Source organism: Phytophthora parasitica (genome assembly GCF_000247585.1).
Source record: "Phytophthora parasitica INRA-310 unplaced genomic scaffold supercont2.2, whole genome shotgun sequence".
In the NCBI taxonomy this organism is placed as follows: domain Eukaryota; phylum Oomycota; class Peronosporomycetes; order Peronosporales; family Peronosporaceae; genus Phytophthora; species Phytophthora nicotianae.
Genome location: NW_008648988.1, coordinates 384,691 through 407,733, shown reverse-complemented (window position 1 = coordinate 407,733; position 23,043 = coordinate 384,691). Strand labels below are relative to the sequence as shown.

General features: G+C 52.1%; 11 protein-coding genes across 14 annotated transcripts; 4 read left to right on the top strand and 7 right to left on the bottom strand.

The window, feature by feature from the left end:
- Positions 1-484: 484 nt before the first annotated feature.
- On the bottom strand, positions 485-1,512 carry PPTG_02186 (hypothetical protein; the record flags this gene model as incomplete). Its single annotated transcript, XM_008893206.1, has 2 exons — positions 485-497; positions 575-1,512. The coding sequence occupies 2 exons, from the start codon at positions 1,510-1,512 to the stop codon at positions 485-487; spliced, it is 951 nt and encodes a 316-aa protein (XP_008891454.1).
- A 66-nt stretch (positions 1,513-1,578) lies between these two features.
- PPTG_02185 lies at positions 1,579-4,019 on the bottom strand. Of its 2 annotated transcripts, XM_008893204.1 has the most exons (7): positions 3,567-4,019; positions 3,363-3,490; positions 3,184-3,259; positions 2,411-3,117; positions 2,309-2,339; positions 1,945-2,237; positions 1,579-1,855 (listed from the first exon to the last, which is right to left on the bottom strand). In XM_008893204.1, the coding sequence occupies exons 1-7, from the start codon at positions 3,951-3,953 to the stop codon at positions 1,837-1,839; spliced, it is 1,641 nt and encodes a 546-aa protein (XP_008891452.1). In that variant the 5' UTR covers positions 3,954-4,019; the 3' UTR covers positions 1,579-1,836. The 2 variants fall into 2 exon arrangements, with proteins under 2 accessions (XP_008891452.1, XP_008891453.1); XM_008893205.1 differs by having other exon boundaries at positions 1,579-2,237.
- An 81-nt stretch (positions 4,020-4,100) lies between these two features.
- Positions 4,101-6,498, top strand: PPTG_02184 (hypothetical protein). Its single transcript, XM_008893203.1, has one exon. The coding sequence runs from the start codon at positions 4,124-4,126 to the stop codon at positions 6,380-6,382; it is 2,259 nt and encodes a 752-aa protein (XP_008891451.1). The 5' UTR covers positions 4,101-4,123; the 3' UTR covers positions 6,383-6,498.
- On the bottom strand, positions 6,399-6,987 carry PPTG_02183 (hypothetical protein). The gene is made up of 2 exons (XM_008893202.1): positions 6,674-6,987; positions 6,399-6,610 (listed from the first exon to the last, which is right to left on the bottom strand). Exons 1-2 carry the CDS (start codon positions 6,884-6,886, stop codon positions 6,434-6,436), a joined length of 390 nt encoding a protein of 129 aa, XP_008891450.1. The 5' UTR covers positions 6,887-6,987; the 3' UTR covers positions 6,399-6,433.
- Positions 6,988-7,063: 76 nt separating this feature from the next.
- PPTG_02182 (hypothetical protein) lies at positions 7,064-10,346 on the top strand. Its single transcript, XM_008893201.1, has one exon. It carries the CDS (start codon positions 7,116-7,118, stop codon positions 9,342-9,344), a length of 2,229 nt encoding a protein of 742 aa, XP_008891449.1. The 5' UTR covers positions 7,064-7,115; the 3' UTR covers positions 9,345-10,346.
- PPTG_02181 (malate synthase A) lies at positions 8,546-11,957 on the bottom strand. Of its 3 annotated transcripts, XM_008893199.1 has the most exons (10): positions 11,493-11,957; positions 11,224-11,433; positions 10,984-11,157; positions 10,854-10,921; positions 10,734-10,785; positions 10,569-10,643; positions 10,292-10,500; positions 9,699-10,211; positions 9,319-9,628; positions 8,546-9,229 (listed from the first exon to the last, which is right to left on the bottom strand). In XM_008893199.1, the coding sequence occupies exons 1-9, from the start codon at positions 11,727-11,729 to the stop codon at positions 9,439-9,441; spliced, it is 1,728 nt and encodes a 575-aa protein (XP_008891447.1). In that variant the 5' UTR covers positions 11,730-11,957; the 3' UTR covers positions 8,546-9,229; positions 9,319-9,438. The 3 variants fall into 3 exon arrangements, with proteins under 3 accessions (XP_008891447.1, XP_008891446.1, XP_008891448.1); XM_008893198.1 differs by having other exon boundaries at positions 8,546-9,628; XM_008893200.1 differs by lacking the exon at positions 8,546-9,229 and having other exon boundaries at positions 9,261-9,628; positions 11,224-11,957.
- On the top strand, positions 11,622-13,639 carry PPTG_02180 (hypothetical protein). Its single transcript, XM_008893197.1, has 2 exons — positions 11,622-13,113; positions 13,177-13,639. Exons 1-2 carry the CDS (start codon positions 11,797-11,799, stop codon positions 13,519-13,521), a joined length of 1,662 nt encoding a protein of 553 aa, XP_008891445.1. The 5' UTR covers positions 11,622-11,796; the 3' UTR covers positions 13,522-13,639.
- Positions 13,541-15,353, bottom strand: PPTG_02179 (phosphoenolpyruvate carboxykinase (ATP); the record flags this gene model as incomplete). Its single annotated transcript, XM_008893196.1, has 1 exon — positions 13,541-15,353. The coding sequence occupies one exon, from the start codon at positions 15,351-15,353 to the stop codon at positions 13,752-13,754; it is 1,602 nt and encodes a 533-aa protein (XP_008891444.1). The 3' UTR covers positions 13,541-13,751.
- Positions 15,354-16,270: 917 nt separating this feature from the next.
- Positions 16,271-17,930, bottom strand: PPTG_02178 (hypothetical protein). The gene has a single exon (XM_008893195.1). It carries the CDS (start codon positions 17,759-17,761, stop codon positions 16,304-16,306), a length of 1,458 nt encoding a protein of 485 aa, XP_008891443.1. The 5' UTR covers positions 17,762-17,930; the 3' UTR covers positions 16,271-16,303.
- A 323-nt stretch (positions 17,931-18,253) lies between these two features.
- On the top strand, positions 18,254-20,479 carry PPTG_02177 (phosphoenolpyruvate carboxykinase (ATP)). The gene has a single exon (XM_008893194.1). It carries the CDS (start codon positions 18,578-18,580, stop codon positions 20,177-20,179), a length of 1,602 nt encoding a protein of 533 aa, XP_008891442.1. The 5' UTR covers positions 18,254-18,577; the 3' UTR covers positions 20,180-20,479.
- Positions 20,090-21,931, bottom strand: PPTG_02176 (hypothetical protein). Its single transcript, XM_008893193.1, has one exon. The coding sequence runs from the start codon at positions 21,878-21,880 to the stop codon at positions 20,468-20,470; it is 1,413 nt and encodes a 470-aa protein (XP_008891441.1). The 5' UTR covers positions 21,881-21,931; the 3' UTR covers positions 20,090-20,467.
- Between the last annotated feature and the right edge of the window lie 1,112 nt (positions 21,932-23,043).

Sequence of the window (23,043 nt, the reverse complement as noted above, 5' to 3'; positions counted from 1 at the left end):
AAACTCTTCCTTCTTAACGCGTAGTCGATCGCGGCCACCGGACAGCAACGACTCCCCTGCTTGGCCCTGGCTTTCGCGAAAATGCTTCGCGCAAAGTCCACGCTTTTGGCAGCTTTTATTGCAACCTTCACGGTTGCAAAGTCGTTTTCCGCCGTGACCAGAGCACAAGCCCCGGTGGCAAACAGCCTTTGCGCACCCTTCTGCTTGACATGTCCTTCGGCCTCCGTGGCTAGAACAGAGGCCTCGATAACTAGCTTTATTGACACAGCCCTCTACCTGACACGGCTTGCGTCCTCCATGGGTACTACAGAGGCCTCGGTAATGGGCATTTTTCACGCATCCCTCTACCAGACACTTCGACCGTCCACCATGGCTACAGCATAGACCTCTCACTCCGCTGGTTGCCAAGTTCCTGCAACCATCGATCTTGCATCGTTTGCACTCGTAGTGTGTCCGGCAAAACCCTTCCGACGCCACCTTTTGCTCACAGTTTTTCACTTTACACACAGGCGCGTTAACCTTACCACCACGTATTGATCTTCCAGTTGGCCTTGGTGATTTAGTTCTCCTACACTTTTCCTCTAGGTCTGCGGGGCTTGCGTAGCCAACATTCTCTTCCTTCACTCCCACCGCAGATTTCCTTGTTCGCTTGCAGCTTGCATTGCGGAAGAGGTTCGGCAAATCCGACAAACGCCAAGCATCCGACGCCGCCGGCTTCGGCATCTTCTTGGCTGTCTGCAGCTTGGGACGGCTTTTACTAGTCGACGTAGATGGTGACGTACTGCGCGAACTTGTCATGTCAGTATCAGAAGTTGAAGAATTGTCGTGGTTGACGTGGGAAAGATTTGGCGTTTGCTTCAAGTTTCCTGCCACATTTCCTCCTCCAGCCATATTTTGGCTGAAGTCTTGTGAAGGCAAGGCGTTCTTGTCAACTTCGGTAGCACTACGTCCATGCGCTAAACAATAACCATGTTGATTCTCAGCCTTGTAGCAGTCTTCACTTTTGCACTTCCGTTGGCCGTTGCACAGCACTGGGATTCCGTCTGCAGTGCGTTCAAGAGTAATTTTGAAGGTTTTAGTGCCCTCCATATTAGGAGTTTGGTTCGCCAAATTGCGCAAATCCATATTCGACTCCTTCTTCACTTTCGAGGAATCTCCACTCCCTGGACTCAATTGAGTTCTCGAATTATTTACTTGGAAACGTGGCATCTTCGATATTCTTTCAGTTCTTGGAATTGGTGGGGAGGCGGCGGCGCGTTTGCTACTTGTATTGAAATCCTTGTCGTTTAGAACAAGAATGTGCTCTTGCGTCTGTTTGGCGCTTTGTACTTGAGTCGACGATTCATACTCTACTCGAACGTACTCGTCCTTCATTTCATTCCCAGATCCCTTGTTGCATTTTGAAAGAAAGCGTTCATCATTGCGAAGAGCTGCTCGCGGACGCTGCTGAGGAACGTTCGTGTCACTACGCGTTGTTTCGAGCGTGTTAGGCCGCAATCCAGCAAATCGCATTTTGGATCGCTCCAAGAATTCCTTTGTGAATTTCTTGTGAATATGGTGCGGACTCAATTGATTGACCCGGATACTAACGTTTTTGACTTGCGTAGTGAACTGAGCAACTTGCTCTGATTGCTTTTTAGCAATTTCTCGCCGTTGGGTCAACTTTGCGGTACCGGTTTGCTTTTTTGACTTAGCAAGCTGCCACTCACCATTAGACCCTTTAACAAGCCACCGCTGCACCATCGTTGTGAATGCGCTTTCAATGTCGTTGCTAGCGCTTCCGACATTTTCAGTACATTTTTCTTGCCCCTGCGCGTTCATATTTTCTCTCCGATTTCAAAATGAGCCCTGTTTTCTTTGCGACGAGGCATTAAAAAGCAAAAAGTTGAAATTCGTATTTAGTCACTTGAAACTTTTGGGAACACTGGCAAAAACACTCTTTACACTGCTGCGTGAGTTGCTTGGCTCTGCTGTTGCTGACGAAGTTGCTGCTCTTGTAGAGTCAGAGACAGCATACGCAGCCGCTGGACCTCCTCCTCCAATACGAAGCTCTGCTTGCGCTCGTCCATGTAGCGCGTTTCGAGCTGTCCACAGCGGTGCCTCAACTCGTCGTTCTCTTCCGACAAGCACTCGATTTCCAAGGTTCGATGACGCGCCTCACGCTCGGCAGCGTTAATCAGTGAGTGAAGAGATTCATTGGCTTGCGTCAATTTGTCGACCTTCTTGTGCAGTTCTCGCTGTGTATGACAAAGCAGAGTTAGCTCAGCTCGTACTAGTATAGTAACACAAAGAATAATGTGGAACTAACCATTTCTTCGTCTCTCGTCTCTCCAATGTTGCTATGCAAAAAAAAGGTGACAATTGTGAGATCCAGGACAAGAACGTTAACACACTAGTAGGAAATACGTACAGGTTGGCTCTTTGACGCTTGAGTTCGTTGATCTGCGTTGGGATGGTCATGAGTTGATGTTGCTGCTCTTGAAGCACGTTAATGATCTGCTTTAGATCATGCTGTTGTCGAATAAGCGAAGCTATCGTTTGCTGTTGGTGCAGGAATTGGGTAGTCGAGATGGTAACTGAAGTTTGTGGTAGGTTGACGACACTACCGTTGGTCTCGGGAACATTCATGAGCTGAGACGACGGTGTGGCAGGGCGAACCGAAGTTGGAGTGATCGTGACAGCTGCATCACAGTCCGGGATAGCCAAGCTAGACACCGATCCTGCATTGCTGGTGCTCGATGCGATTGCAGTGCCAGCTGAAGCTGCAATGGCCCCGGTCAAGGATCCATTAGTCAGAGGATCCGAGTTCTCGGTCACTGCCAACGTCTTCAGTTGTGTATAAGCTGTCGCTTCCTGCTGCTGATGCTGGTTTCCGATGGGATCCACCACATTCACAGACTCAACCAACTCACGAGTTGGGCTTTCGCTTCGTCGCCGGTATCGACGCATGGAAGAAGAAGTTTGTCGAAGACGCGGCATGGAGCGAGTCGCTCGCTTCGGTTTGCTGCGACGCTCGATGTTGTCGGAGCTTCGACTAAGCTGGTTGTCCAGCTTTGGGGCGATTTCAACGGAAGTTCCTGCTATCGACGTCGTGGTCACAAAGCGATGATCGTACAGCTGCTCCAGGAAGTCACACATAGCTCTTAGCTAGATAAGTTCTCAGTAGTATCTCGAGACACTTACGTCGTCGGCGTTCTTCCTGGAGGTTGGTGAGTCGGATGCAAGTTCAATAATGGTGAAGCGTCCTCTGCGTTTGACCCTTTTGAAAATTCACAAGCACACATAGACAGTAAGTCAAAAATTCTGCAAGGAGCGTTCCACATTGACGCGAAGCGACTACACAAAAGAGAAAAAAGACGCACCGGCGGGCACCCTGCACCGTTTTCTTTGGAGACGAGTACTTTCGCGATGGCGAACCGGGCGCTGCCGTCGCACTGGCAGTCGTAGCGGTCGACACCTCGCCCACGGAATCCCCCGTAGAAGCTTCCGGCTACGATTGTACCACGTCAGTTTTACAACCTTCTTTCCAATAAAACAACCTTAATACAATGCTCAAAGGTTCGCACCTCGGCTGCAAGACCGGCAGCCACGTTCGCTTCGATGGGCACGGGCGGCACCAAGACTGTCTCGGGCGGCTGGGTATGTGTCTCCGATAGCAACTCCATCGTTAGAGCAGGTTCCACAGCTCCATTGATCGCGATCTTTTCGACGCCATTGCTCTCCGCCAACTTAAGTTGCTGGAGAGATGTAGACTGCGGCTGGATGCTAGCAACTTCGCTGCAGCTGCCTGTAGACACAGGAGCATCGATCGATGCTGGGAAATCCGAGACCGACACCGCGTCGTCCTGAAACGTGGGAGACGACAGCCGCGTCGAGTACGGCGACCCAGGGATGATCTCTGTAATCGTGAAGCGGCCCTTTTGCTCTACCCGCTTGCGCCCCGACTCCATCATGGCTGGCGCTTGGGCGATGGCCCGGTGGCGGCCACGGTGCCAGATAGCAAATTTGCCTTTGCAGGTCCACGCACATAACCGGGTGAGGCTAAGAAACCATCTCCTTAAGTTGCTCGTCAAATCGAAAAGCAACATAACCGATTTCCATTACAAAAACGCTCAAGGCTGCGATGGCGACCCCAGTTTCCACCGGCTCGCAGCGCAAGTTTGGCCCGAAATGGGAACTCAAGTACGCGGTGGCTGTGACGGAGCGCGACCAGCTGACACAGCTGCCTACGAAGGCTGTGTGCCTGATGTGTCAGGCCTTCGAGCGTGAGGAGGCTGTGGGTGCCAAGCGCAAGAAGACCAGCCGCGTGCGCAGCTTCTCGGCGCCCTGGCGGCCTGACAATATGAAGCGCCACATGGAGCAGCAGCACCCGATGCGCTGGGAAGAGTATCAGAAACTTCCGGACGGCGAGAAGCGCGCTTATTTCTCTTCTCGTGAAGATATGGTCATGCCCGGAGGAGATGTGGCGGTGTCTCCAATGGTTAGTGAACCGACGCCTAGTGCTGAAGCCTACACTCTCGCTGCTCAATATAGAGCCTTCCTGATCGACAAAGACATCGTTGAGGAACTCATTGCTGGTGTTTTATTCAAGACAACCAACGACGAATACCAGAACGCGTGGAATGTACCACTGACATTCTCTTTGCTAGAGGAAGCCAGTACGGGGCTGAACAATGCAGACGTTGATGTGAATGAGTCGCGTTATGTTGCGCGAGTGGAATCTTTGCTAAATTTTAACATGTGCTTGAAGTACGTGGCCATGGGCATCTCGTTCAGCCAAGTTGTTCCGCTTTTCCAAAAGACGACCGAGGAGACAGGAATGGATATGAGTTTGAGTGGATCCGCATTCACGGAGCAACAGCTGGCGTGTTTGTGTCGTGTGGTGTGTGCTGTCAACTTTCAGACGCTCAAGGATGCGCTGCGTCGTGTTTGGGCGTTTACTATCGCGCTTGAAAAGGGAAATGGCGCAGGTTCGCCTTATCTGGACGTTCGTGTACGCTTTGAACGCGACGGCCGCGTGTTTGATTTCCATTTGATTTCCGTTCCTATTCGGGAGGATTCGCCTCAAATTACCCAACATCAAGGCGAACTTATCGTCAAGTGTTTAGATGTTGTGGCGCCTGGATGGAAGTCGCAACTAATTGGAGTCTCAACTTCCGACTCGTTCTCGAAAATGCCTTCTTGCGCACGAGTTTTAGTGAACCGTTTGGCGCAAAGTTGCGTAGCCTCAATTTACTGTGAATGGGGTCTGGTGTTGCAACTGGAACAGGCAATTCAGGAATCTTTCAACGGGTTATGCAACCAGCGGTTCATGTCTGGTTTAACTGTACTAGTTGGACATTTTCGTCGACAACGGGTGTTGATTCGTGAGATGAATGGAGATTTGTGTCCCAAATTTGAAGATGGCCAGTGGCGATCAATAACAAATGTACTGGAGTGGTTTGTTTCGAATCGCGCACGCCTCGTTAAATGTGTTCAGGATACACAACCAACCGGTGCACCTGGAAAGGAGTGGTGGATCACAGTTCTTGCTGTGAATAGTATCATGGAACGTGTGGACGGTGCGCTCACGATGCTTCGTGGACCTTCTGCTGCATTGCGATCAGCTCGGCGTGCATACGTTGCTAAGCTTGTGACGGATCTCGCTGTGATGACTGGTGCTCTTGGGCCTTTGGCTGTGTCGCAGCAGGCTACAGATACTTTTGAGTTTGGGGATTTCTCTGTAAGTAGAGAAGCGACTCTTTCGTTTCTAAAAGAACAAGGCAGCTTTGTGATAAACGCGGTGAACGAATTGGAGGTGGACTTCCCGGCTTGTTGTCAAGCAGCTGTGGAATCTACAGCAAACTTCGCCGTGTCCGTCATAGCTAGAGCGCATCAGATTATGCTGGAGGGCGACGAGAATGGCAACATCACAGCGGCTCCAAGCGCTGCCATGCCCCCGTTCCTCCCTCAAACTTTGTGTAAGACGCGAAACCAAGTCTTTGCCACGCATTTGCAGTCACAACGGGTGCGTTTGCTGCAACACTTCTCGGCTGATCAGATCGAACTGATTGAAGACCAGCATCGAATGCTACGCACATCGTACCAGCTTGACGAACACGTGAGCCAACAAATAAATGCGCTACCAGCAACCTGTTCATTTACTGAGGCATGGAAAGACGCTCGCTTTGGAGGAAATGACTGCAAACTTCTTCGCGAGTTCTGCGGAGCGATTGCATGCGCAGCTACAGACCCAGTGGTGCTGAAAAACACAACCGAAGCCGACTTTTTGCTGATCAATTGGCGAAGGAGCCCCTTCGGTCTCTCGCTTGTGGATTTCTCGTTAGAAGCAGTACTGCATGCCCAACAGTATCGTGCTCTGTCTCGCTTACGAGAGTGCTGAAGAGTTTTGAGTAATAATACAATTATGAAACAACAGTTGGTTGCCCATTTCCTAGCTTGTACAGACGATAAGTAGTGTGATAATAGTAGCGAGGAAGGCAAGCGAGCATATTGTGGCGAACACTGGGAACTTGTGCTTGCGGTCGGTCACCTTGACGAGCTGTTCCGGCGGTTCTGCTCCATTGGTGGGCACCCGATGATCCAATTCAAGCATGTCGAGGTGGGGCTCCTATCAATGAAAGTTTGTTTGTCAAACAAAGAATGCACTGGTTAGATTGAGAGTCCTACATACCCAGTAGTCAGGCATGATGTCGGTGTCGACTATGGTCACGTCTTCGTGTGCTTGGTCCCAGTCTCCGAGAGCTACCGGCTTGCTCACTTCACTTTGGGCATCTCTTCGATTGGTCCGTGGTCTCAGATACGCAACACTTGTGGTCTCCGCTACGATTAGTGAACAGCCCACTAGCACCAGCCCAAGTTGCACTAAACGTCCACGTCTTGTCATGATCGTGAAGGTCGCAGTGGCAAGTGTTGGTCTCCAATAACGACTGACATGTGAAACGACGCGGAACTTGGCGTTTCATTGGTTATCACTTACGAATTTTACCCAATGGAAAATATTCGCGCGTTTTTTGCAAGAATGGCTCGACAGCCAACGACTCGCGGCCATTCCGCATTTTGACGTCAAAGGGAAACCAACGACTACGGCTAAAAGTGAAGTGCAAACGAGAGTGATGGTCGCCAGTGCGTTCCCGGACGACGCAGTGGCTCAGCAGCCTATGCCCGACCTCGTAGCCTTGGAAAAGATCGAGGAGGAGGAGCGTAAGGAGCGCGAGGCCCGCGCGGTCAAAGAAGCTGCCAATGCGGAGCCCGTGGAGGTGACAGGCGAGAAGATCGCCAAGCTTGACTCTCTCCTAGAGAAGGCAAGTCTCTACTCGAGTTTCCTCTTTTCTAACATGGAGAGCGCTGCCACTGTCAGCGACGTGGTGAAGGTTGAAGAGGAAGAGGAACAACCCACGAAGGGTAAGCGCAAACGCGGCAAGAAGGCGTCACAGGAGTCCAATAAAAAGACCAAGAAGGGTGTCGACAAGCTGCGTGAGGTGCAAGGTGATGCGTCCTTGGATACGCGTCAGCAGCCTCAAAAGGTGGAGTTCCATCAGCCAAAGCTCCTAACAGGCGGCAAGTTACGCGACTACCAGTTGGAGGGCATTCGATGGCTCTGCAACTTGTTCGAGAACGGTCTGAACGGCATTCTTGCGGATGAAATGGGTCTGGGAAAAACGATCCAAGTGATCGGTCTTTTAGCGCATTTAAAAGCACTCGGCGTGCGAGGTCCGCACCTTATTGTGGCCCCACTGTCGACGCTGATGAACTGGGCAACAGAATTCCGCAAATGGGCTCCCAGCATGCCCGTGGTCATTTACCACGGCACTAAACAGGAGCGAAAGGAGTTGCGTAAGAACGCGCTTAACTGCAAGAGGAAAAGTGACGTCAATTTTCCAGTCGTCATTTCATCGTACGAGGTGATGATTTCAGACGCGAGATCGTTTGCCAGCTCCGGGTTCGTGTGGAAGTACATGGTCATTGACGAAGGGCACAGACTAAAGAATATGGACTGCAAGCTCGTGCGTGAGCTCAAGCGCGGGCGATCAGAGAACAGACTGCTGCTTACAGGTACACCACTGCAGAACAACCTGACGGAGTTGTGGTCGCTGCTCAACTTCATTCTACCGGATGTATTCGACGATCTTGAGCTCTTTGAGAGTTGGTTCTCGTTTACACCTGATGCTGTTGCTACGGCTGCTGCGGCGGGTGAGTCAGTAGCTGCACAAGATGTGCTACAAGGGGAGAAAAAGGTCGAAGTTATTGCCAAGCTGCATGAAATCCTTCGACCGTTCCTGCTTCGTCGTCTGAAGGTGGATGTGGTGAAAGAGATGGTCTCAAAAACGGAGATTTTTGTCTACTGTTCCATGACCCCGATGCAGCGGGAATACTATCAAATGATTCGTGATGGCACGCTGGCAAAGGCTATGGAAGAGAAGTACGGCAAGTTCCAAGCCCAGAAGGCGTTCAATACGTCAACGTTGAGGAACAGAATGATGCAGATGCGCAAATGCTGCCTCCACCCATACCTATTCGACGAGCCTTTGACGCCAGGTGGAGAGGTTATTACGGATGAGATGATCGTGGAAACGTCTGGAAAGTTGAGTATTCTGGATCGGATGCTAAGGCAGCTCAAGCGCAAGGGCCATAAAGTCCTTATTTTCAGTCAGATGACACGGATGATGGACATTCTGGAGGACTACCTCCGCATGCGCGAGTACAGCTACTGCAGACTTGACGGCAGCACCAAACTGATGGACCGTGTTGATCAGATGGAGAAGTTCAACAAGGTATCGGCTGGATCGGGTTCTACTAACCACGACGATAACATCTTCGTGTTCATGCTCTCTACGCGTGCTGGCGGTCTCGGTATTAATCTGATCGCAGCTGACACAGTCATTTTCTACGACTCGGACTGGAACCCTCAGCAGGACAACCAGGCTATGGATCGTTGCCACAGAATCGGTCAAAAGAACGAGATCATCGTGTATCGTCTTGTGACTGAGAACTCTTTCGAAGACCGCATGACTCAGCGAGCATTCGAGAAGCGCAAACTCGAGCGCGTTGTCATCCAGCGTGGTGGATTCAAGCAGCGAACGACCCCAGCAGAGAGCGCCAAGCTCACAAATTCGGAGTTGGAGGAACTCCTGAGAGACGACGTGGAGATTCGTAAGGGCGTCGAGAGTGGGGGCATTACAGATGGCGAGCTGAATCAAATTCTGGATCGCGAATTGGTTGTCAAGAGCTTTGTAAAAAACACCAAGGATGAAAACACAAATGCATCAGATGTGATTCCACTCAAAGGCCATGGCTATGAAGTGGTTGACAATGCACCTGCAGCCATGGAGAGCTTTGCATGAGTCTTCTGCGTGCCGATATCAATCATGTCAATACAGTTCCAATTTGTACTTCACTACCGCTGCTGGATTCTGTATCGCCCTGTCAATGCATGTACTACTTGGTGGTGTTGAGTGCTTTCGTGAGTGCCTCCTGCTCTTGGAGGAACGTCGTAATGAACGCAGGAGGGGATCGCATCGTTGATAACAGGAGTACGAGGTGTTGAGCTACCTCCATGTACTGAGGTGGATGACGTTGGTCGCGATTTTCCTCGTGGCAAAGTTTACGCAGAATCTTACCAATGAGCCTGACACGGAGACACGCAAAATGTTAGGAGGAGTGAAAGGAAGGCTGAAAAGTGTGCATCATCAACTTACGAGGCGTTGATTTGCTGTGGAGTTCCAGTGATTGTAACGCGATGATGCACCCATTGCCATAGTTGCGCACGTGAGATTTCAGCCGTGGCCGAATCTTCTACACATCCATTCACGACGACAGTGCCTTGTCCGTACAACCAGTGAAGCACGTACAGAAGTGCCACATGTACGTTCATCTCCACGGATTGTAGCGTGACGTCTCCCTTTGGAAGAGTAAGCAGCTTTTCGGTGAACAGTCTTTCGTCAACTGCAACATATGAAAATCCAGCTTTGGTCGTGCGTTCACGCGCTGACGTAAATACTTCCGCCCCGGGTTTTACAAGTGCCAAGTCATACACCAGCGCTCCGTCAGATCCAGCCAAAGCTTCCATCGTTTTTCCTGTTCGAGTTTTCTCAATCGCTTCAGCTTGTGAGAATCCCGGCGGCAACTCCGCAAGAACAAAAGGCACCATGCCGGTAGTTGCCGGTGCATGACGTCGCTTGCATGTGGCTATCAGCAGATCCATATAGTATCTGTGTTGAAGGGCAAATAGTGTTAAATGTGTTAGCCAAAGCGTCCAGTAAGGGTATCAAAAGAGAGCACTTGTTCGTACCTGAGAAAGTCAGACTTCATCGAGACGAACTGCTGACGGTCTGGCAACAAAAACGCAGGACGATGGCGGAAATTGACAACAATGGACGCCGTGTAGTCCCACATGCCGCAGTTTAGACCAGAGGAGTAGTGACGAAGTTCAAACAGAATTTCATCCATCTCGAATGCAGCAAAAATATTCTCGATCAGCACCGTCGCCTTGATGCGTCCCTGTAATGTGTGCACGGTACCATTAGGCTTTCATCTGGCTCATGTTAAGTTGCAATAGAAAATCTTACGCGGGCAAACTCAAGTTTCTTCTCCGTGTACTCAAAGATTCTTCGCCATAGCGCAGCTTCCTTGTATCCTTCCAACTGTGTTGTGCCAGCACAACCATTTTTAATTAGATTAAATGATTTAATGTTAGGCAAATAGTGCTACATGACATGATTTGGGAGTCTTACCTTGGGGAGATACAAGAACGGCCCCGTTCCATTGTTCAAAAGATGTTTGCCACTGCGTTAAAGGCGATAACAAGTTATCAGTTGAGAAGCCTTGTGTAGGAGACCAAACAGGTCACGTACTTGTGGAACAGGTGCATCCCGAAATCAAAAAGCGCACCAGGCACAACACGCCCATTCACTACCATGTGCTGCAGCCATTAAACTGTGAGCAAAGCATAAAGCTTCTAATCAGATACTTATTGATACGCACCGGTTCATCCATATTCCACGCTCTTGGACGGATAACCAGAAGCGCCGGGTTGGCAACAGTCGTCTGTCCTGACACTTCCAGCAAGCCTCGAGCAGCTTGTAGAACATTAAAGTGGCCCTGAAGCGTGTTGCTCCATGTCGGACAATGCCCGTCATCGAAATCCACTTGCACACCCTGCATTTTACCAACAACAATCAGTAAAGCGACCACCAATATCCCCTTTCACTCTTAGCCTCATACCTGCGCGCCAGAGTTCAATGCACGCAGTAGAAATTTTCGGTTCGCAGGTGACACGTCTCCGATATCGACGCGTCGGTCCATCAGCGCGTTTGGCTGAGGATCGACCCGCCATGTTTCATCTTCTCTTATCGCTCGTGTCTCTTCTAGAAAATGAGGCATCGCTCCATTCTGCTCTGTCGCTAAACGTCGAGCTTGACGTCTCGCGTGCAGCTACAGGTCACCCCATGAGCAAAGTAATATAATAAGAACTAGATAATATCTTTACCGACCTGCTCGACTTCATGTTGGAATGTAGCAGCCAGCTCCGCCACAAACTCGAGCGCAGCAGGTGACAGCACTGCGTCATAGACATTCTGAGGGCATGAAGCATCTCTAGGCGACACAAATACGTCGGTGGACGAAGACGAAGACGTTGAAGCCGCGCTAATGTGCGCGTGCAAGCGGTTGATGCGCTCCATGATCAAGACCGCTAATAATCTGATTCTCATCGCATTAGGTGGTTTCATTGGCAGAAATGAATTATGACCAATGATAAGGTGTGAAGATTATTGAGCAGCTACTCCATCAATTATCATGGATGTCCGGGTGCGCCTCGTGTTCGCGGACGACGTGGGACGCCACGTGCAGCGGCGCCGTGGGTTCTCATCGTGCTGGTATCTGGTACCGAACGACGTGAAGCTTGTGGGCGATCTGGCACACGCTTTGCTGCGGGAGTTTGAGCTGCGCAAAAGATGTCCCAAAGGACTGGAGCTGCGGCTAGAGGAGCTGCCACTGTTAGCCACTCAGAGCATCCGCATCGTGCGAGATAACGACACAATTGTCGTCCAGTGCCCCCCACTGGAGGACGAGAAGGACAGTAGCAGCGAGTCGTCCTCTTCGGAGAGTGAGACGGAAGTTTTAACGAACAGAAAGCGAAAGTTGCATGTAAAGAAGAAGCAGGCACAGCCGAAGAAGAAGAAAAAGGCTGTGGAAAAAGAGGTGAAAGACCGACAAAGAGCAAGTACGAAGAGTCGTGAAATGGCAGTGAAGACACTTGCTGCTGCGAAGCAGAGCAGTAAAGTGGAAAGTATCAGCTGCAGCTCCAGCTCCAGCTCGAGTAGCGCCAGTGATAGCAGCAGTGAAAGCTCCAGTGAGAGTTCGAGTAGCAGCGAATCGGAGGACGAACCTGAAGCACGATCCAATGGGAAGCGCGTCGCAAAAACCACCGCAGCAAAGCAGCAGACGAGAAGATCGACAGTTGCGGCTTCCGCTAAAGTGTCCAATGGTGAAGCGAGCAAGGCAAATGCATTGGAGCAGACTGGAAAAGAACCACAAAGGCGACGTCGCCGACTGAGACAGCGGAATGGAAGACGACAAAGAAATGGTAATCAGGTGGACAATGCTGACAGCTCCACGCCTCTGACACCATTGACTGGAAACGGTACTGCTTCGCTGAGGCAAGATCACGCGGCGGTTGTTTCAGATCATGTTTCAACTTTTGGAAGACAAGACGGGGGTAACATTGCTGGTCCTAGAGGCTATCCTCGATCCAAAGCGCATGTCCTCTTTGACGAAGTGACTGGAAATCAAGTGGCTAAACATCACCATGAGGATGTCACTCGGGAGAATGCCTCAGCTGTTCGACGATCTCCAGCGCCTGAACTGGCAAAATACGGTCCTTCATCGCCAGATAACCAACGATTAAGAGCCCCCCGCAATAACCAGGATCAAAATGTCTCCCTCTCTATCGGATTAACCGAAAGAGATGAAAAAGCCGTGGACTCTAATCGTGCAAACAAACGAAAGGGAAAAGGCAAATATGAAGAACGGTGGAAGCGGCCATACGAAATTTTAGCGACTGTTCTCGATAAGACGTCACAGAACTCAAGCACAAGCAGCTCATCGCCTCCGGTACGCCAACACTGTTGCGTAAGTGAAGGCTTGACATGACTAACATTATTATTGGTGTTTTAGGATATATCCAAAGCATTGGCTTCATACCCGACCGCACCTGCCGCTTCGTCTCGCTTTGAGCCGAAGGATGTCATTGCCTTCAAAACACTAACGCTGTGCCTCGAGACGTGCCAGCCATTGCTGAGCGAATGGAAGTGTGGACAGGTACAGTCTGCGGATGCGTCATGTAGTACTATCGAGGTGTCAAATTGGATTCTCGAAGCCGACGGCGAATCTGTGAACTACCGTGAGTCCCGAAGCGATGAATCGTGCAGCGTGCAAATTAGCGAAATCAGCGAGCTGCGGTTCTTGAGCGGCCCTAACTACACCTCACTGCAGCAGACTACACCCCCCGAGACGTCATAGATTTCCCCAAATACAATCATTGTGCGTATCCCATTCGTGGAAATGTCGACCAATCGCCGTCTAAGTATGCACCCACTTCAACTTGCCTCGAACCGAGTGACGAATTGCTGTGCACCCTGCTTCTTGATCGTTTTTCACATTTGCTTTTCCTTTATATTTAGTCGAGTTTGATGAAGAGTACACGCATATGCTAGCTAGCTACTACGAAGCAAGGAGAACCACTCGGCTACTTAGACGTTCGGGCCGTATACCGACAGGTCGTTGCCAGGCAGGATGAACTGCTTGAAGTTTTCCTTGAACGCCTTGGCCAGCTTGAGTGCCGTCTCGTCGAACGCAGCCTTGTCCGTCCACGAGTCCTTCGGGTTCAGGATCTCGGAAGGCACGCCCTCCACCGCCGTGGGGATCTCGAAGCCGAACAGCGGGTCCTTCACGAATGTCGCGTTGTTGATGCTGCCGTCCAGCACCGCGTCCACGCACTTGCGCGTGTACGGCAGCTTCATGCGCTTGCCCACGCCGTACACGCCGCCCGTCCAGCCCGTGTTGATCAGGTACACGTTCGTGTTGTGCTCCTGCAGCTTCTTCTTCAGCAGGTCCGCGTACTTGGTCGGGTGCAGCGTCATGAACGCAGCGCCGAAGCACGTCGAGAACGTCGCCTGCGGCTCCGTGATGCCGCGCTCCGTGCCCGCCACCTTGGCCGTGTAGCCCGACAGGAAGTGGTACTGCGCCTGACCAGCAGACAGCTTCGACACGGGCGGCAGCACGCCGTAAGCGTCGCACGTGAGGAAGATCACGGCGTTCGGGTGGTTGCCGCGAGAGTTGGGCTGGTGGTGCGGGATGTGGTAGATCGGGTACGACACGCGGCCATTCTCCGTCTTGCTCGAGTTGAAGTAGTCGGGCTCGTTGTTGGCGTCGATCCACACGTTCTCCAGCATGGCGTTCGGGCGGATGGCGTTGAAGATGTCCGGCTCGTTCTCCTTGCTCAGGTCGATGGTCTTGGCGTAGCAGCCGCCCTCGAAGTTGAACACGCCCTCGTCGTCCCAGCCGTGCTCGTCGTCGCCGATCAGCTCGCGCTTCGGGTCGGCCGACAGCGTCGTCTTGCCCGTGCCCGACAGTCCGAAGAAGATGGCCGTGTCGCCCTCCTTGCCGATGTTGGCCGACGCGTGCATGGCCATCACGCCGTTCAGCGGCAGGTAGTAGTTCATCATACTGAAGATACCCTTCTTCATCTCACCACCGTAGAACGTACCACCGATGATAGCCATGTGCTTCTCAATGTTGAAGATCACAAACACTTCCGAGTGGAGTCCGTGGGCCTCCCAGTCCTCGTCCACGACGTTGCACGCGTTGATGACCGTGAAGTCGGCCTGGAAGTTCTCCGCCACGCTAGCGAACTCCGGGCGGATGAACATGTTGGTCACGAAGTGGTGCTGCCACGCCAGCTCCGTGATGATGCGCACGTTCAGGCGGGACTTCTCGTTCACACCGCAGTGGCCGTCGAACACGTACATGCGGTCCACGGAGCTGAAGTGCTTGGCGGCTTTGGCGTACAGCGCGTCGAACACCTCGGGCGTCGTGGGCTGGTTGATCGAACCCCACCACACGTTGTCCTGGGACGGCTCCTGCTTGACGATGAACTTGTCCTTGGGCGAGCGGCCCGTGAACTTGCCCGTGTCCACGGCGAACGTGCCGTTGGCCACGAACGTGCCCTCGTTGTACTTCTTCTCGTGGTCCGCGAGCTGCTCGTACGTCAGGTTGTGGAACACCTTGCAGCCGTTCTCAATGCCAAGCTCACCCAGGCCCAGGGCGGCGGTCGTGGTCTCATGCTGCGCCATTTTGTCAGTCGGTTGAGTTGTCTTGTACTTGGATGAAGGTTGAGCTGGATGTGCTCAGACCGATGCCAATTGGAAAGTGAGTTTCGAGTTGGAAGACGTGTCTGAGTCGACGTCCGAGATGATGGTTGTGCGGTTCGAGTGTGGGGGCAGAGCAGTGCACGCGACGTCCCAACACAACAGCAGCGACCCGATGTGAAGCACGGCGACGTTGCATTTCGATCGGAGAGCCCTACCGCTTTCTGCAACAAAGTGGCGGGGATGACACGCCCTTGTCGACGTTGTTTGGTTCCCGTGCCACGTCTCTGGTAGCACTTAGTGCATACGTGGTTCAAGTAAGATTGCTCTCTCGGAGAAGTTGCCACAATGGTGAATTCGATAGACGATCGAATTTCAGTGTTTTTAGGTGAGCGCACGTTCTAATTTCCGGCGGTCGACGGCACAGTTGCTGCTTGGAAGGCAGAGCAGCCATTGGCAAGACACACCTCTCCTGAGCTTGCGCTTGCCATGGCTAAAAGCCTATCTGTCGGCGCAGGCTCCGTCATTGGTAGTGTATGGATGAAGCTCCTTCAACGGGTGACTGGTGAGATACCCTCGCGGCGGTCAACAGTCCCTCGGTACGGGATGGCTGGTGAAATCGATGAAAAGACGGTGGGGAGTACTGATGGAGCTACTGCCGCGAAGTATAGTGCTCTCCAGAAAAGCAAGCTTTTGGACTGGAAACGTCGATAATTAACAAGCTGCAGCCCAACGAAGTTTTAATTCGATATCGACCACAGGTATCGTCACCTCCATTGTCACTGCAGAAAGCAGAACTTGGCACTCCAATTCGTGGAAACGCCGATCAGAATACTCGCCCACTTCAAGTTACGGCAATTGGCTTGCTTCAGCTAAAAAATGCAAGCAACCGGGATAATAAGGAACTGTGGATATGTTCGTACCATGTATTTAGCTTAGTTTGTCTCCAAGCACCACTTTGTGACTGAGAATGTTCTCGTTGGTTCAATTCTGACGGGAGTATCATATATTTGTGGAAGTCCGGTCGGTAGACTGCCTTCGCTTCGAGAGCGCGCCATATCGCCGTGTTCCTCGCGGATGCCTCGTGGACGGAAGCGCAGCGGCCCCGGAGAACTCCTCCCTCCCTTGTCGCCGACAGCCAGGCACTGACGCTGCTGGAGCGGCTTCAGCAGCTCTTTGCGCGCCATTAGCAGCTCCGATCGATCTTTGACCCGGCGGAATTCAAGCACGTTGGACGGGTCCACGGGCGGCTCAGCCGTTGGCATCTGCTCAATGCAACCGGACACGCCCAGTGACGACGTTAGCTTGACGAAGCGCTCCTTGGCACGCAACCGGTTGAATTCCGCGGCGAACCCGGCACCGCTTGCAATCTCGTCCACAATCTGCTCGGTGGACTTGTACCGGAAGCTCGCGTCGTACAGCCACATCTGGCCCGCATTGCGTTGCACGAAGTCTGCCACCATCATTTTACGCCCTTCAAGCTGTTGCAAGTGTCGCGCCTTCACCTCGTCGCGGGCATCGTTGTTGCCACTTGTGTTCTCGTTCAAACGCAAGTGCATCTTCATTTCGTCTTCGTCTACAATTCCATCTCCGTCGATATCGATGGCGCCGTAGGCGTTAGAGAATACCTCTGGGCTGCTTGCACTGGCAGTCAGCCTGCGCTCCACCGAATCGACCTGGTTGGGATCAAGTGCGGGCGACACGAGCTTCTTCTTGGGCTCCAATTCCGGCAAAGGGTGCTTCGTGAACGACGGACTCCGCATCTTTCGAGTTGTCTCAATCCACGTCTGCCGCTCGGTAGGGCCATTGGACAAACCGTCAGCAGTGACTTCACCATGAATGCACGTGCGCATTTGATGCGATGAGCGGACCGTGCGATTGCGCTCCGTGCTCTCGAGGAACGGCATAAGCTTCTTAAAGTTTTTATGCGCTGCGATAAACTCGGCGGCCTGATTATCGTTCATGTCTGTGAAGATGGAGCCGTAACGCCACAGTCGGTCGTGGTTGCGCTCCACGAACTCCTTCGCGATGAGTAATCGACCTGCGCTCTGATGCATTGCCAGCACTTCGGCTTCAGTCGGCTCGGGACAATCGTCCGATCCTTGCTTCCGCCGTTCGAGCAGCATCGCGTCGAGGAACTTGGCAAGGCGCATTTCACGGACGTCGACGACCCCATCACCGTCGATATCGTAGCCTACTTTCAGAGCTGCCTTCTCCGACTTGACGCCGGATTCCCTTCTTGCTGCCGCCTTTGCTCGGAGTTTGGCGACTGGTTTGTCGACAACGTCGGTGACGTCTGCGCTCAAGTATTTCCACCGCGCCTTTGTGTTGGAGTTGCCAGCATGCGGTTTACGGATGCGTTTGCCCTTCAGGCGCCCGTCGTAGCCACTCATCCCGCCAAAGGAGGCAAAGATGACCTGCTCTATAGGTGATCAGGAAGATGCCCCACATTTATAGCAATCATGCCTCAAAAATAGACGACAAAAGAGTGGAGAAAGTTGTGAGTGAGGTTTCCTCGGCGAGAAAGCATGGCATTTTCCGCTGGCTTATTGGGAATCGATGTTGAAGTTATCAGATGTCGCTTTTCTGCCCCACATGAACGAGACGCTGGTGACGGTTCCTTGTCACCGCGCTCTGTTCGAATGGGGTGACGGTTTTCGCGTGTCCAGCGCAATTACACGTGAAACGCATTGCGTTTCGAAACCAATACGAATACAAGTATTTGCTCTCCACCAACAGGGATTACACTGTAGAACATCTTATGGGTCAATGGCTAGTAGCGAGCCCAACAAGACCGAAATCCCAACACCAGCGTCAATGGCCTCTCTACGTCCTGTTAACTCCCTAGTGGCAACTTCTCCGAGAGAGCAATCTTACTTGAACCACGTATGCACTAAGTGCTACCAGAGACGTGGCACGGGAACCAAACAACGTCGACAAGGGCGTGTCATCCCCGCCACTTTGTTGCAGAAAGCGGTAGGGCTCTCCGATCGAAATGCAACGTCGCCGTGCTTCACATCGGGTCGCTGCTGTTGTGTTGGGACGTCGCGTGCACTGCTCTGCCCCCACACTCGAACCGCACAACCATCATCTCGGACGTCGACTCAGACACGTCTTCCAACTCGAAACTCACTTTCCAATTGGCATCGGTCTGAGCACATCCAGCTCAACCTTCATCCAAGTACAAGACAACTCAACCGACTGACAAAATGGCGCAGCATGAGACCACGACCGCCGCCCTGGGCCTGGGTGAGCTTGGCATTGAGAACGGCTGCAAGGTGTTCCACAACCTGACGTACGAGCAGCTCGCGGACCACGAGAAGAAGTACAACGAGGGCACGTTCGTGGCCAACGGCACGTTCGCCGTGGACACGGGCAAGTTCACGGGCCGCTCGCCCAAGGACAAGTTCATCGTCAAGCAGGAGCCGTCCCAGGACAACGTGTGGTGGGGTTCGATCAACCAGCCCACGACTCCCGAGGTGTTCGACGCGCTGTACGCCAAAGCCGCCAAGCACTTCAGCTCCGTGGACCGCATGTACGTGTTCGACGGCCACTGCGGTGTGAACGAGAAGTCCCGCCTGAACGTGCGCATCATCACGGAGCTGGCGTGGCAGCACCACTTCGTGACCAACATGTTCATCCGCCCGGAGTTCGCTAGCGTGGCGGAGAACTTCCAGGCCGACTTCACGGTCATCAACGCGTGCAACGTCGTGGACGAGGACTGGGAGGCCCACGGACTCCACTCGGAAGTGTTTGTGATCTTCAACATTGAGAAGCACATGGCTATCATCGGTGGTACGTTCTACGGTGGTGAGATGAAGAAGGGTATCTTCAGTATGATGAACTACTACCTGCCGCTGAACGGCGTGATGGCCATGCACGCGTCGGCCAACATCGGCAAGGAGGGCGACACGGCCATCTTCTTCGGACTGTCGGGCACGGGCAAGACGACGCTGTCGGCCGACCCGAAGCGCGAGCTGATCGGCGACGACGAGCACGGCTGGGACGACGAGGGCGTGTTCAACTTCGAGGGCGGCTGCTATGCCAAGACCATCGACCTGAGCAAGGAGAACGAGCCGGACATCTTCAACGCCATCCGCCCGAACGCCATGCTGGAGAACGTGTGGATCGACGCCAACAACGAGCCCGACTACTTCAACTCGAGCAAGACGGAGAATGGCCGCGTGTCGTACCCGATCTACCACATCCCGCACCACCAGCCCAACTCTCGCGGCAACCACCCGAACGCCGTGATCTTCCTCACGTGCGACGCTTACGGCGTGCTGCCGCCCGTGTCGAAGCTGTCTGCTGGTCAGGCGCAGTACCACTTCCTGTCGGGCTACACGGCCAAGGTGGCGGGCACGGAGCGCGGCATCACGGAGCCGCAGGCGACGTTCTCGACGTGCTTCGGCGCTGCGTTCATGACGCTGCACCCGACCAAGTACGCGGACCTGCTGAAGAAGAAGCTGCAGGAGCACAACACGAACGTGTACCTGATCAACACGGGCTGGACGGGCGGCGTGTACGGCGTGGGCAAGCGCATGAAGCTGCCGTACACGCGCAAGTGCGTGGACGCGGTGCTGGACGGCAGCATCAACAACGCGACATTCGTGAAGGACCCGCTGTTCGGCTTCGAGATCCCCACGGCGGTGGAGGGCGTGCCTTCCGAGATCCTGAACCCGAAGGACTCGTGGACGGACAAGGCTGCGTTCGACGAGACGGCACTCAAGCTGGCCAAGGCGTTCAAGGAAAACTTCAAGCAGTTCATCCTGCCTGGCAACGACCTGTCGGTGTACGGCCCGAACGTCTAAGTAGCCGAGTGGTTCTCCTTGCTTCGTAGTAGCTAGCTAGCATATGCGTGTACTCTTCATCAAACTCGACTAAATATAAAGGAAAAGCAAATGTGAAAAACGATCAAGAAGCAGGGTGCACAGCAATTCGTCACTCAGTTCGAGGCAAGTTGAAGTGGGTGTACACTCAGACGGCGATTGGTCGGCATTTCCACGAATGGGAATGCACGCATTTGGGGCAACTTAAGCGTCGATTTGAAGAGCAAATTGCTTTTGGGTCTGAGTCCATTGAGCGTGTCGTAGCTGTTATCAAGATACCCATTTCTCTTGCATGCGATTGCAGAACGGCGACAGTTTGGGACTCTCGTTAGCCAACGTAGCCAGCATATCGACGACTTCAGAGTTATCAGCATTAACTTGGTGCAACAGGTCCAAAACGTCTTCGCACAGAGCGAGAATCTGCTCCTTTTCATCTGGTGACGGTGTAAATTCTGCGCCTTCATCGAACAATTCGCAGAAAGCTACAGCACGAAGCACACCAACCAGAACCTCCTCGGTGTGCGGCGCAATGCGGGGCCATGCAGCCAGCACAGTAGCTTGCAACGTTTCTAGCGTCGCCACCAAAAGTGCAACATTGACGCTCTCAAATCCCGCGATCAGCACCTTCAGCAGTGGCTGCAAGTAGCGAATGACATTCATGCTGTACGGAGCGCCTTGCCGAACCACAACAATGCGCAGATGTCGGACAAAAACTACTCGAACAGCAACATCACTACACAAACTCGTGTCGCTGAGCAGACGCGGCATAAATCGATCGTAATGCTTGAGCTCACCGGGAGGTGACACCTTATCTAGCGCTTCCACAAGACAATCAAGCAGCACGTTTAGCGTATCGGGCTTGCGAGTGACAATGGCTGTGTGCAGAACCTCCAGTAGGACATCCGAGTACCAGCGCAACTCCGTCGACGTGACATTCTTCACAATGTGCCGCAACATACGTGCGCCAATTATCTGAGTGGCATCGGTCAGGTCGTCAACTAGAGGAAACGTGAGCGCCAGCAGACGTCCTAGCAGATCCCCACCTAGATGCGGGAACGGCACTTGTTCCACTACCTGCAACATGATCTTTTTGTTTACGGAAGACACCGCCACCCACTGCTCCTTGTCCACGTCTTGCGAGCATAGTGCCACGATCTGCGCAACGTATTTTGCCACCAGACTCTCTCGATTTTTAGCGTTTACGAGATCCACAGCCGCGTCCAGAGTCTCCTCAGCAACTACGACACTTTGCATCAGATCAGAACCCGGTAGTTCTGCTCCAGTCACGAAGATACAAGCTGTAAGCACGAACGGCAGCCACCGGAGCAGCTCCTTGTCGTCCAGCAGCTCTTGACGTCTCAAACGGTTCACAAATGCGCTCAGGACACGCAGAATTGGCAGCAGATGGTCATCTGATACCACGAGTTTTGCCACATCCTCCATGTCCGCTGCGATAACTGTAGCATATTTAATAATCACGCGACTGAGTGCTTTGACAACGCGAGTGAGGTCACCATGCAGCGTCTGCAGCTCCAGATCATCGATGGCTGGTAGGGCGTCTGCTAGTTTCCATACATCTTGCAGATCTCTTGGGGAGGTGTGGACGTCAGTAGAGGCGGTCAGCAGCTTATCGCGCAGATTCTCAAGCGTAGTCGCAAGGAGCAAGTCTACCACCTTCGCCATTGCCGCTTTTCTATCGGTATTTACTTAGTAAGTATTATTTTGACATACCGTACATCACAAAATAAATGCTTAACAGAAAAACAGCAGTTCGGCGTTTTTCGCGTGCTTTTATTTAATTGGAAGATTTTCTTAACACTATTTGACATCTTCGATACAAAACTTTATTTTTGCAGAGGTGCAACTTATTACAACTAAGGGTGTTTTGTGCATTGCACTAAAGGTTTCGTGCAGTTTTGTGCAGTCGCATTTAACATTTTACTACGTAAATAGCCATACTAACAAGACATCGTTAATGGAAGTCCTGATCTACTCGAAGTTTCATACAAGGCCCTTTGAAGCAGAAAAAAATCTAGGTAGCTTGGAGCCGCGAGCTCGCACCATCAGGGCTTCAACATGCACTTATCGTGTGAGTTTTGTATTTGGTCACAAAATATGGTCTAAATTAAGTTTTTAGGTTTACAAATTTGACCACACTGGGACCAATGCACGAAACAGCCTTACTAATAACCACCTAAGACTTTGCCAAGTAACTCTCTTGTCTTTATGAAGAAGGTTTTTCTCCAGAGCAACTCGAACAAGCCGTGGTTGAGAGTGCAAGAGGTGCGATCACAAATAAACCGTGCTCAAGCTCAAATCCGAATTGTGATCTACATGCAAACCGATCTCTCAAGAAACGTATTCTAAGCTGGAAAGTGAAACACTCGATCCCTCCTTGTGGAGAGTACAACGTTGATCGTGTTCAAGGAATTCGGTGGATTGAGGGAGCTGTGTCAGCTACAAAATGAAAGTCCTAAGGCGGAGTACACGTTCAAAAGACTTGTTCAAACTCGCGTACTCCAGTATTTCAAGAGCACATTGCCCGACTTAAGGGCAACGATGTGTATAGCCCTCTGCTTTAAAACCAACACGTGGAAGATTTAAGCTGAAAGAAAACGTGCTATATCAATATACCAATTCATTTTACTGCGTTTAAGAAGTATGTAGTCGCTCACATGTTGATTATTGACCAATGATAGTTATCTTTTCTACCAAATCTTAGCACAAAAAACAGTTTCACAAAAAAACGGATGTTTTAACGATAAGACGACAGCAGTTCGGAATTATTAATATTGTGCTTTGCACATGTTTTGGCAAAAGAGGGGTATATTTCTTAGTTATAAAAA